Source organism: Lissotriton vulgaris, chromosome 1_1 (assembly GCF_964263255.1).
Source record: "Lissotriton vulgaris chromosome 1_1, aLisVul1.2, whole genome shotgun sequence".
Taxonomy (NCBI): Eukaryota; Metazoa; Chordata; class Amphibia; order Caudata; family Salamandridae; genus Lissotriton; species Lissotriton vulgaris.
In genome coordinates, this window is record NC_141685.1 from 1671782853 (window position 1) to 1671796946 (window position 14094).

Consider the following 14094-nt stretch of genomic DNA (forward strand, 5'->3'; position numbering starts at 1 on the left):
GTTGGCCCTGAATCAGCAAGGCTGGGCCAGTCTATATCCAACAAAGAACAAGTGCCTATACTGAAAATAATTTCAGAGGGATTTGACCACCAGAAAAGAGGATTCTTCAAAACTGGGGTGTGCTTATAAATTGCTATTTTATTTTAACGTCTAGGTCAAAGAAAGAGGGGGTTATATATGTCTTAATCATATACAATTGAACAGAAAATACAGTTTTTTACACACCAAGAGAAAATATTATGGACACAAAACCAGTGAAAATGTTAAAATCCAACAGGCATATCAAATTCATTCATATCACAATCATCCTTCATCATTCATACAACATACATCTACAAATACTCCACCCGGTTAAATACGAATATGTAACCGAGCAGAGTATTGGGTCTGCTACAATATATACAGTTATATATACAATTTTTACAGTGATTATGCAAGTATAAATCAAATAAATCAACAAAATCAAATATGCAATCAAAAGCAATATATCCAACAATTTATGACCGGTAGTATGACAGTGTTTTCACACTACGGGAAGGATCAAGAAAGGAAGCAGACACTGGACATGAAGGGGCCTACGCGTTTCAAATCCCTATGGATTGGGAGGGATTTTCATCAGGGCCAGGTAGCTCTAAAAAGAATAAAGAAGAAGATTCTATAGTGTATATCTTGAAAGTTTAAAAAAAACCAAGAAGCTAGAGTACAGAACCACCCGAGGTTCCAAATGCTTACCACTAGCGGAGAAAATCCGAGGGAGAGATGTATCACCTGTGTAACAACAAAACAATAAGGACTACATAAGTGAAGGGAAGTGTTTGTCAGAGGCTTTTGGATACATGTTAATGGACAAACCATTTACCTTAGGTGTGTGCGGCAGCCACGTTGGTGAAAAAATCCAAGTTGTAGAATAGGCGGCGAGTAGACTTTGAATGGCCTTGGGGAGAGACGATAACTATTAGTGTGGGTCGGTAACGCAAGGTTGGGCTTGTTAACTAGTACTGAACTTGGATTCTTACCAGGAGATCGTGGACAGTCGCGTCCAAATGCCCGGTCGCGAAATATTAAGGTTCAGTCTTCGTTGATTTCCAGTCACTGTCGGAAAAAAGAGAAAAATATTGAAGGCTTCTCGGGCCAGTATTCAAAGTGTGGATGCACACGTCTTTGTAATTAAAGCTAGATGAGATGCTGCTTACCGGAAAAGAGCCAAAGGTCCGTTCGAAGGAATCACCGGCGTCTCCAATAGCACTAGTCTCTCGCACATGCGTGGAGTGTGGTATAGTGGCTGCGGCTCCTCTATATGTAGTGCTTGATTGCGCATGCGTGAAGTCAGCAAAAGTAGTGACTTCAGTTTTTACAGGTTTCCTCTCATAATTTGTATATCTCCGATATCTCATTGAGCCCTCTCACTGCTGTGTCGAATTTAACAATTAAATAGGCCTCTCTTTTTGAAAGTTTTTGATCCATATCTCCTCCTCGTGGATCTTTTTCAATACGAGAAATCACTGTCCATTTGATGTCACTCAGAGAATGATTGCAACGTTTCCAATGGTTTACCAATGGGGCATTTTCAGTTCCATTCTTTATCCTGGATTTGTGTTGAGTAATTCGAGTGCGGATTTCCTGATTGGTCTTACCGATGTAGAGTAGGCCGCACGGACAGATGATGCCGTATACTACATATTTCGTTTTACAATTGCTGAAGTTATCATGTTTCCATGAAATGCCCTGATGTTGGAATAATGATCCTTCGATGGTTAATTCACAACAGAGACACGTCCCACACTTGTGGTGGCCTGTAATCGGGGGGAATCCCATCATCTGTCTTAAGGACGGTTGTGTAATAGGTTTTATACCAGCTCTTACTACGTGGTTGGCCACGCTGTTTTCTTTCCTGAAAGCGAACAGCGGCGGGTTTTGCAGGCTGGCATCCAGATTTTTTACAAGGTGCCAATTTTGGTTGATGATTTTTTTGAGATTATTGGCATTGGGGCAGTAGGTGGTTACACAGACTTGTCTGTTGGAAACTGGTTTATTTTTTCTTTCTAACAAACTGTCCCTCGGGGTCCATCTGGCTCTTTTCATGGAGTTCCGGACTAGTTTTTTGGCGTAACCCCTGTCGCACAGTTTAGAGACTAGATTTTCAGCATGTAGTTTGTAGTCCTCGTTTGAGGTGCAATTTCTACGAATTCGTAGAAATTGCCCGTACGGCAAATTTTCTTTAAGACTCCGCGGGTGATTGCTGGAGAATAATAGAGCCTTGTTTCTGTCAGTCGGCTTAGTAAAAAGGGATGTGGCCAATGTTCCTGCCAGTGGAAAGACTTCAACGTCCAGAAAAGCAATTTTTGTAGCTGAGTGAGCTATGCTGAATTGTATGTCCAGTGTTCTGGTATTGAGCCAGTTGTAAAACGACATGAGGGCTTCTTCACCCCCAGTCCAAATCATGAAGACGTCATCTATAAAACGCCACCAAGTGGCGATGTGATCTTTGAAGGGGTTATTATTGTGAATGTATTTATCCTCGTAGAGTGACATAAATAATACTGCCAGCTCCGGGGCGAAGGGACACCTCATGGCGACCCCTTTAGTTTGGAGGTAAAATTCATTTCCGAAACAAAAATAGTTTTTTTTTTTCCAAGGCAAAAGTGGCCAGGTCCACTAAGAATTGCGTGGGTACCCGGACGGGTCTGGGTCTTAGATCTAAAAAGTATTCCAGTACAGCCACAGCTTCATCTTGCGGGATTTGTGTGTAAAGCTGTGTGACGTCCAGTGTTACAAGCAAATCTATTTCCTTTTCAAATGTTGTTCCTTCCAGTTTGGTTATAAAGTCCGTTGTGTCCCTCAAATAAGAGACAACAAGATCCATGAACTGTTTCAAAAAACAGTCGACATACTTTGCTACCGGTTCCAACAGGGAGTCACACCCCGCTACGATGGGTCTGCCCGGAGGCCTTGTTTGATGTTTATGGACCTTCGGAAGGATGTAAAATAGTGGTGTTTTAGGGTGTTTATTACGTAGGTAATCCAGCTCTTTTGGGCCTAAAAAGCCTGCTTCAAAACCTTCCTGTAGAATGGGAAATAGAAGGTTTTGGAATTCCAACGTAGGGTCTTTGGCGATTTTGCGATAGCACGTCTGGTCATTTAACTGCCTCATTATCTCGGCTGTATAATCGTTAGTGTCCCAAATGACGATGGAGCCGCCCTTATCGGCTTGTTTGATGGTAATTGAGTTGTCATTTTTTAACGTGGAAAGGGCATTTGTTTCCTCTTTTGAAAGGTTAAATTTCACGAACTTTTTTTGTTTCTCCATATCCGAGATGGCAGAGAGGACGGTTCTTTCGAAGATTACTACCTCCTTTGGTACTTTATTCCCTGGAGGACAGAATATAGATTTTTTACGTAATCCGGTAACCTCTGACGGTGTAGGAGATGGATTATCAGCAAAAAACATAGTGAGGCGTAGTTTCCGACAAAATTCGATGAACTCAGTCTTCATCTTGACAAAATCCGTTTTTTTAGATGGTACAAAGGATAAACCTTTGGATAAGATACTTTCCTCAGCTGTAGTTAGATTCCTATTTGAGAGATTGAAAATTGGAGAGACTGTTAATTTTTGTATTGTTTTTGGCGGGTTGTCATTTCCCACGGTTGGTTGTAACGTTGTCTCCCCCTGGAGCTCGACTGGCCCCTCCCTAAAAAAGAATTCGATGTTTGTCCCTGAGGTTACCCCAAAAAACTAGTCCGGAACTCCATGAAAAGAGCCAGATGGACCCCGAGGGACAGTTTGTTAGAAAGAAAAAATAAACCAGTTTCCAACAGACAAGTCTGTGTAACCACCTACTGCCCCAATGCCAATAATCTCAAAAAAATCATCAACCAAAATTGGCACCTTGTAAAAAATCTGGATGCCAGCCTGCAAAATCCGCCGCTGTTCGCTTTCAGGAAAGAAAACAGCGTGGCTAACCACGTAGTAAGAGCTGGTATAAAACCTATTACACAACAGTCCTTAAGACAGATGATGGGATTCCCCCCGATTACAGGCCACCACAAGTGTGGGACGTGTCTCTGTTGTGAATTAACCATCGAAGGATCATTATTCCAACATCAGGGAATTTCATGGAAACATGATAACTTCAGCAATTGTAAAACGAAATATGTAGTATACGGCATCATCTGTCCGTGCGGCCTACTCTACATCGGTAAGACCAATCAGGAAATCCGCACTCGAATTACTCAACACAAATCCAGGATAAAGAATGGAACTGAAAATGCCCCATTGGTAAACCATTGGAAACGTTGCAATCATTCTCTGAGTGACATCAAAGGGACAGTGATTTCTCGTATTGAAAAAGATCCACGAGGAGGAGATATGGATCAAAAACTTTCAAAAAGAGAGGCCTATTTAATTGTTAAATTCGACACAGCAGTGAGAGGGCTCAATGAGATATCGGAGATATACAAATTATGAGAGGAAACCTGTAAAAACTGAAGTCACTACTTTTGCTGACTTCACGCATGCGCAATCAAGCACTACATATAGAGGAGCCGCAGCCACTATACCACACTCCACGCATGTGCGAGAGACTAGTGCTATTGGAGACGCCAGTGATTCCTTCGAACGGACCTTTGGCTCTTTTCCGGTAAGCAGCATCTCATCTAGCTTTAATTACAAAGACGTGTGCATCCACACTTTGAATACTGGCCCGAGAAGCCTTCAATATTTTTCTCTTTTTTCCGTCAGTGACTGGAAATCAACGAAGACTGAACCTTAATATTTCGCGACCGAGCATTTGGACGCGACCGTCCCCGATCTCCCGGTAAGAATCCAAGTTCAGTACTAGTTAACAAGCCCAACCTTGCGTTACCGACCCACACTAATAGTTATCGTCTCTCCCCAAGGCCATTCAAAGTCTACTCGCCGCCTATTCTACAACTTGGATTTTTTCACCAACGTGGCTGCCGCACACACCTAAGGTAAATGGTTTGTCCATTAACATGTATCCAAAAGCCTCTGACAAACACTTCCCTTCACTTATGTAGTCCTTATTGTTTTGTTGTTACACAGGTGATACATCTCTCCCTCGGATTTTCTCCGCTAGTGGTAAGCATTTGGAACCTCGGGTGGTTCTGTACTCTAGCTTCTTGGTTTTTTTAAACTTTTAAGATATACACTATAGAATCTTCTTCTTTATTCTTTTTAGAGCTACCTGGCCCTGATGAAAATCCCTCCCAATCCATAGGGATTTGAAACGCGTAGGCCCCTTCATGTCCAGTGTCTGCTTCCTTTCTTGATCCTTCCCGTAGTGTGAAAACACTGTCATACTACCGGTCATAAATTGTTGGATATATTGCTTTTGATTGCATATTTGATTTTGTTGATTTATTTGATTTATACTTGCATAATCATTGTAAAAATTGTATATATAACTGTATATATTGTAGCAGACCCAATACTCTGCTCGGTTACATATTCGTATTTAACCGGGTGGAGTATTTGTAGATGTATGTTGTATGAATGATGAAGGATGATTGTGATATGAATGAATTTGATATGCCTGTTGGATTTTAACATTTTCACTGGTTTTGTGTCCATAATATTTTCTCTTGGTGTGTAAAATACTGTATTTTCTGTTCAATTGTATATGATTAAGACATATATAACCCCCTCTTTCTTTGACCTAGACGTTAAAATAAAATAGCAATTTATAAGCACACCCCAGTTTTGAAGAATCCTCTTTTCTGGTGGTCAAATCCCTCTGAAATTATTTTCAGTATAGGCACTTGTTCTTTGTTGGATATAGATCCTCAACAGCAACATTCGTTGTAATATTAACTAAGCAACTACAACAACTGTACTAGCCATGTAACTGCTCCTGGTAACACATTCCTATCAGTTACCCATGAGGCTACACCAACTTGGCAGTTATACACAATCCAAAACATTCTTTTTAAACATGCCAATTAGGCAATTTTTGTAATTATATCAATCTGTAACTTTACCACAATACTAAAAACATTATCTATGTAATAAGAATCACCACATACTATATAATATAACAATACCATTTAGAACATACACCAATATAAGCTGAATATGGGTAATATGTAACTTTTGTATTTGAGCATGGAAGTCTATTAATTATGTAACTATAAAGTATGCAACAATTTAAACTTCATAACAAGGGCCAGATCCATGCCAGATTTTTAAAATTACTACATGTATCTCAATGGGGTTATCCAAAAAATCTGGCATGGATCCGGCCCTCCAGGACCGGTTTGGAGACCCCTGAAACATGTAAAACCACGTAGCCGTAGAACTAGCTATGTAAATCGCTACATAACCATATAAGCTATGCACATGTCTAATTATGCTAAGTGTAACTATGTCACTGTTAAAGTTAAATACAAATATCACGTCTCTGTGTCTGTGCAAACACTTCATGTCAACGTCCCAAAAACCTTGGATGCTAGTGAGACCACCACTCTCACTTGATGGATGCTAGACTTCTGCAGGGAGGGGACAGCCCACGTAAAATGTAAGCTGAATTTGCAAATAGTCCCCTAGAATGAGGGTTCAAAAAGTAGCTCGAGCCGCACCTATTTGTACTGTGAGTGATGTAGTTGACCCTTCCATCTCTCTGAAGAGAGGCCTGATCGAGAAGGCGTAGGTCCTTCCAAACTCCAGGTTGCTGACCCGGTATGACTTATAGGTGTCTGCCAGCTGCTCTGTCAGAAAATCAGAACCTGGAAAAATGGAGAAAAATAATCGGGTGAAACATTTGAGATTTCGGACACTTATCATCTCGGCTTCATCAATCAGTTTGACATTAATTATTATTTGACATTTCGACAGATTGACATTTATTATTTATTTATCAGCACTGTTTCTTTAAATTGAAATGACAAGTTTATCATTTACATTTTCTGTGCTTGGGGGGCCTCGGTAAGTCTCCACGTCTCTGTGGCACAGCGGGTTGAGTGAGAGCCATAGACCTATATACTGGCTTCGGCCATTGCCAATGACATGAATCTAATCTTTTGAAATCTCTCTCCGAGTTCAGAAAGGTTTTTAATTTAATTGACTAAGCACAGTGCCTGGGACCAGGGGGTGACACCCTTAAGGCTTATTTAACAACAAGGGGTGGTGATGGACAGAGTTTCTGAATTAAGCAGAATACTCTCACCCAGTCAAGAGATCTGGGCTAGATCCAACACCGTTTTTTAGCTCACTGCACCATCCCAGCTCAGAACCTGGCTACATGCAAATTAGTCTGTTCCTGTCCCAGTGCATGATGGGAACAGGGCAAACCAAACTACCAAGCCAATTCTGCAGTGAGCTAAATAACGGTGATGGATCAAGCCCTGATCTTTGGACTCAGTAAGAGTGGTCTGCTTAATTCAGACACTCTGTTCATCACCACCCCTTTTCTGAACCCTTAAGGCTTGCCATAGCGCCTGCAGGAATACTGCAGTTTGAGCAATATGTCTGTCTAGGACGAATGAGTTTCGCTTCAATGACCTCAATCTTGTTTAATCTGTTCTCGTCTTTTTTGGGGAAGAATATAGATAAAGCCTCATGACAAAGACCCTGGTAATCCACCCATTACCTCTTCTTCTCAGAGTTGCTGATACCCGGCCTACTGTTAACTATGGAGGGCGGAATTAACAGCGGATTGCAACCTGAGAAACTCATTAGACATGTCAAATTACAAGAGTAATTAGTGATTAATTGCTCGATGTCTGCAGTACTTCCCCATCACTTAAAATTGCCTGTTCTTTCTATTGGTGTTTAGTTGTGCGTGGTTGGTTGGGTGTTTGTTCAGGGGTGGGTTTACGTGGCATGAGAGAAAGCACAACTCCTTTAACCCGTTCCGTACGTGAGCACTACCTTCCGGGTGCTGCGCAAAACCGTTGGCCGACGCAGCCCAGCTCACTCTGTGAACGCCCGCACCGCGGCGGTATTTCCGCTGCGGTAAATGGGTTAAGTGTTAAGGATTAGGGCTGTCTGCACTAATTTCGAAAAGTCATTAGAAATGTGCAGGTCTTGGATTTACTACTGAAACCAGCACATTTTGTAGAAGACAGAACTCCACTGATGCTCCCCAGCCATCACCCTATGCACAAAACACGTAGCCATACATCTTAAGCACATGCAAGCAGATCACTTTTAGTCACCTCTAGGGAGAACAATAGTTATACAGCTTTACCAAGCACATCAGACCTCTCTACCAACTACTGCACTGCAAGAGCGCAGGCCTTGAAAGTCTACACTACATACAATGGAAATGATGGTCTTACAAAGGTCCACGGGTTCTGGAGCAACACCACATAACAAGATATAAACTATGTGGGCTGCGCAGAGGATGCATATGCCATGTATTTGATTAAAAATACAAACCTGTACTGCCACTTTGCCACCGCCAATAAGAAAGTAAAACCAAAGGGGATGATGGACAGAGTGTTGAACATTGCAAGCACTCATCCCCAATCAACTGATCTGGGTTTAATCGATCATCATTCTTAAACTCACTTCGCCACCCCAGTTCAGACATGGCCATATGCAAATCAGCCTGATCCTGTGCCTCATGGGAACAGTCCAGCCTGAACTGCCAAGCCATGTCTTCCCAGGGCCAGAAACAAGCATCCTGGGACCGGTTTAGGGCTCACAGCCCTCATCAGCCAGGCTATCCTGAATCCATTGGCGAAGTGAGCAAGGGACCCACGTCTGAGCATACCCTGCCAACTTAGGGCGAACAAAGCAAAACCAAAGGGTATGATGGACGGAGTGTTAAACATTGCAAGCACTCACCCCCAGTCAGCTGATCTGGGTTTAATCCATCATCATGCTTTAGCACACTACGCCACCCCAGTTCAGACATGGCCGTATGCAAATCAGTCTGACCCTGTGCCTCATGGGAACATTCCAGCCTGAACTGCCAAGCCATGTCTTCCCTGGACCAGAAACAAGCATCCTGGTACCGGTTTCGGGCTCACAGCCCTCATCAGCCAGGCTATCTTGAATCCAGTGGCAAAATATGCACACATTCCACCAATAAATTGATGTCATTTGTACAAACATACTACAATTGACCTACTGACAAATATGATGGAATTTCTAGGGTATAATAAATATTAACATTTGCACAAAAAATGATAAAAACTGGCACTGAGTTGGAAATAAAGGACCAAAGGTTCTTTTTCCTTGAATTGAAGTGGGAGCTTCTTACCGGACACCAGTCGCCATGTTAGTAGGTAGGCAGTGGCACCTTCCACACTGCTCCAGCTGAGTAAGGCACTGTCCGATGTTGTCTCTTCTACTTCAAACGTCTCAACTTTGGGCAAATCCACTACAAAAAAAGGGAAAATACAATGACAGCTCATCGACACCGTGGAAATGTGTACTCAAAAGAAGGCCATTTAACCTAGAGAACAAGCTACAAATGCAAGGCTTCAGCTCTGCATTCTCTAACACAGAGACTGTCTCACTTTTCAGAGGGGATAAAAGTGTGTGAAGAATTAAAGAAGTGTACACACCTCAGTTCATGTAGGCAGCGTACGAATCCAGTTTACACTTTCAGAAATGTCGTAGCTAAATGAAGATAGAATTGTTGATCAGCCTCCCTCTCCATCTCTTTCAGCCTAACTAACCCTGTATTACCTACTCAACATTCAACTTATACTACACTCCACATTCCGTACATATGCCATCATACAGTTAAGCTAGGCAAAAACATAACCAGTCTAAGCTATAGCGCTTTCTTGTTAGGGCAAGGATATTACACTTTCCCTTTCCTTGTAAATGTAAAACAAGTTTAGCACCACCATATTTAATACTGCGCTGCTCCAAGAAAACTCAAACACAACTATTACACCAAACTACCCTTCCACTAAACATATGCTGCAAAATTAAATTGCAACTAAAACTCTAAAATCACTACCAACAAGTACCAACCAATTTACAACCCACAAAGCCTTCAGCCCATGTATCAACCATTGCTAATCTTCAGTGGCGGTCCCTGCCTTTGTGCCCGCGGCCGCGTGGGTGGAGCTGCCCCCAAAACTTGTGCCGTACGGGGCGGACCACCCCCACCCCTTGCTACACCACTGCTAATCACTTACACTCACCATGAGCAATCAACAACAATCATGAATACAATGGTAAAACATCTACCAACTTTGAGGTCACTGTAAAAGATCTTTAAAGGAGCCATCCAGTCAATAATGTCACAATGTGTCAAAACCCAAGCAGAGGCCATCAAACAAAACAAAATTCTAGCATGCTTATTGTTGTGTGATGATGTGGGACTAGGCAACGAGAATGGCCTTTCGCTCCTCACTGAATGGCCTCTTTAACAAATGTCAGCAAAACAAGGGCACCGCTGCACTTGACCCAGCACATATTTTTACACTACTGGCACTAGCCATGTAATTAGCAAGTGTTGGGTGTGATACTACTGGCTCTTCAAAAACTAACTATAAGCCAGCTTAAAAGCTGCTGATTGTCTGCAGATAGGCATTGACAATGTCAAAAAAGCAACGTGGCTAATGTAGGAAACTGGGCTTTTGTTGCAGTAGTCCCCCCGCTTTCTTCCTGGTATCTGATGCAACTTTGACTGAAGTACACTGGGTTCCTGCTCATCAGGTCCCAAGTGCCAGTGCTCTTTTCCCAAACCAAGTAAACTGATCAGTTGAACCCCAATCAAAGAGGTCTTTAGCACCTCTGTAAGTCTCTAGTAAGTGGTACCACTGGTAGCTAGGGCATAGGTATTAAAGAAGGTCCCTAAGAGCTGCACCATATATTCCGCCACTCTAAGGGCTCCAGTGCAAAAGGAACAAATGATGGACAGAATGCTGAACAATGCAAACATTTACCCCCAGTCACAAAGATCTGGGTTTAATCTATCGATCGTTTGCTCACCACGCCAACCCAGTTTGGACCCAGCCATATATAAATCAGTCTTGACCCGGTTCCTCATGGGAACAGTCCAGCCCGAACTGCCAAGCCAGGTCCTCCCTCGAATGGAGACAAGCATCCTGGGACCAGTTTCATGGCATCACCCCATATCAGCCAGGCTAGCCTGAATCCAGTGGTGAAGTGAGCACTGGACCCACATCTGGGCATACCCTTGCCACTTTGGGCGACAAATGCAAAAGGAAGAAATGAAGGACGGAATGCTGAACAATGCAAACATTTACCCCCAGTTATAATGATCTAGGTATAACCCATCATTCTTATGCTTAACACGCTCCTCAGTTTGGACCCAGCCATATGCAAATCAGTCTTGACTCTGTTCCTCATGGGAACAGTCCAGCCCGAACTGCCAAGCCAGGTCTTCCCTGGCCCAGAACCAAGCATCCTGGGACCGGTTCCGGGGTATCACCCCTTATCAGCCAGGCTAGCTTGAATTTAGTGGTGCAGTGAGCACGGGACCCACATCTGGGCATACCCTTGCCACTTAGGGCAACAAATGCAAAAGGAACAAATGATGCACAGAATGCTGAACAATGCCAACACTCACCCCCAGTCACAAATAACTGGTTTTAATCCATTGTACTTTTGCTCAGCACGCCACCCCAGTTTGGACCCAGCCAAATGCTAAGTGGGAACAAAATGCCAAGACGTGGGTACCTTGCTCACTGTGCCACTGGATTCAAGCTAGCCTGGCTGATGAGGGGTAAATACCACGAAATCGGTCCCAGGATGCTTGTTTTTGTTCCAGGTAGGATCTGGCTTGGCAGTTCAGGCTGGACTGTTCCCATGAGGAACAGGGTAAAGACTGATTTGCATATGACTGGGTCTAAACTGGGGTGGAATTGTGAGCAAAATAACGATGGATTTAATCCAGATCTCTTGACTGGGTGTGAATGTATCATTCATTCAGCATTCCATCCATCAATTGTCTGTGTAACACTCTTAAGGGACCCAGCACCAAACTCATGCAGACTGCCATTGCAGGCTGTGTGAAAAGTGCCCTAAAATGTATAGCACTGCATGTAATATTTGTAAGTCACCCCTTACAGCCCTAAGACAGGATGCATTATATTACATCTGAAGACATATCTGCATGAGCAGATATGCCCCATGTGGGCTAGTTTTAGTGTTGACAGTACAACTGAACAGGAAACCCAAATCACGGTATGTACTGCACATTGGTCAAAACTAATCATGGCTTCACTGAAACCTATGGTGCACAGTATAAACACACACTGATTCCAGTGATGGATTTATTAATACATGCACCCAGAACCCTATTAGCACTCTGGTGTGCTGGCTGACTGAACCAGTCAGGCCTGCCATCACAGACAAGTTTCTGACCACCTAGGGCAGGGGTCTCCAAACCGGTCCTGGAGGGCCGGATCCATGCCAGATTTTTTAAAATTACTACATGTATCTCAATGGGGATATCCAAAAAATCTGGCATGGATCCGGCCCTCCAGGACCGGTTTGGAGACCCCTGACCTAGGGGGTGAAAGAAATGCTCTCAGAGGTCAGACACAATGCCTGCTCTGGCGGGAAGTGTTTAACCCCATCCCCAAGCCTTTGATATGTGACCCAAGGCTTCCCAAGACAGGGGAAATGCCACCCCCTGGCCTGGGCACATTTGGCAACAAGATAGGTGGGAAAATTAGGCAGTCGGGAGGCGTGTTCATCCTCAGGCTAGTCCCACACCTAAGGTGGGCTACCTGAAGTGACCATGACTAGGAATTTTTCACTATCTAGGTTTTTGGTGGAAGTAGGTCCTCTGGATCAGGGTTATGCCCCCTTCCCACAGGAAGTGTTAAAATAGATGGTGTAATCACCCTAAAGGTAAGTAGCCCATTGGCTCCACCTTACACTCCCTGTATCGCCCCTAAATATAGTATTTAGGTAGCACCCCTGATGTTAACGAGAGATTTCAACGGACACAAAGAAGGAGTGGACAAAGAACACTGCTGACCTGAAACAGAGGTGCACGACTGACTTGGCATCAACACTGACAGCCTGCCTGCTTCATCTGACCATCTTGGAGCAAACAACTTGTTCTGCCACTATGCAGACTCCAAGAAACCTGGAGGGCTGCCAGTGCTTTCTCAATTGCCAAAGAAACTCCCTTGGAGAAGAGGAGCTACTCCTTTGCAGCAGCACACACCAAAGAAGCAAAGTCTGGTTCACCGACCTGAAGCTCACTGGGACTACAGACTCTGCAGCCACCCAGGAAGAGGATGCAGTGCTCCCACAGGTCATATTCCTCCTCCCTCCAAGTGTGGGGACTCCAGGACTAACCAGAACCGCACAGCACCAATACCTGGGGTACTGAACACCCTTGCAGTAAATAAGGCTTCTTGTCTCCATACCGGATACCAATGCAAAGGAAGACCAAAATGCACATCGATGGACTACAGGGACAGTGAGACCCAAACTGAGAGTGGCCCAGCTGTCCTGTTTGCACCCTTCTGCTGCAACTAAAGCCAATGAGTGATTCCCTGACAGCTGCCACCACCTCAAAGCACCTCTGCACCCGTTCCCCACAGCCTTGGCACGGAGAATGTCAAAGTGCCCTTAGGGTTTTGGGATCCACTAGAGCTGAGCCCATCTTTGCGTTTGGCCAGGCTGGACTTGCAGTCGCCGCTTGCAGACTCTTTCTGCAGGCCCTCGTCCAACCATGAGTAACTTTAGCACAGAACCCGAAGCCAAAAGACACCACTGCACAGAGCCCTACAGCCCGAGAAGAAGTGGACTAATGGTGTACCTACATGCCCAAGCATCTCATGGGTCAATCCCCCTGTGGATTCTCTTGAACTGGTGCCCCAGTCCCAGCTTGCAGCCTCTGTCTGATCAGACGTTTCCTTTGAAGTGAATGGGGCACCCGACGAAGTAACACATCACTGCACCCAGAACCACCAGAGCCTCCCGATGTGACCAGTTGGTGTGGCCTTGAACCTTGCCCCATATGCACCTTAAGTCCAGAAGAGCAGTCCTGTAAGTTGTTGTTAAGTGCTTAAATGCGGTCCTTTTTTATTACAATACCGATCCCCAAAATTACTTACCTGATTATCTTGGTATCTAAATTCTTATAAAAAGAAGTTCTATTTTTATAAATTTGTGTTGGATTTAAT

General features: G+C 43.8%; 1 protein-coding gene across 1 annotated transcript in view; it reads right to left on the minus strand.

Annotated features, from left to right (window-relative positions):
- The window catches only part of LOC147751045 (collagen alpha-1(XIV) chain-like), a 525617-nt gene that overhangs the window by 56504 nt on the left and 455019 nt on the right, over positions 1 to 14094 (minus strand). Inside the window, exons 19-20 of the mRNA XM_086932176.1 lie at positions 9225 to 9344; positions 6595 to 6741 (exon numbers count right to left, since the gene is read on the minus strand). Of these exons, the coding sequence (XP_086788302.1) occupies positions 6595 to 6741; positions 9225 to 9344 (267 nt within the window). The remainder of the gene's footprint in view (positions 1 to 6594; positions 6742 to 9224; positions 9345 to 14094) is intronic.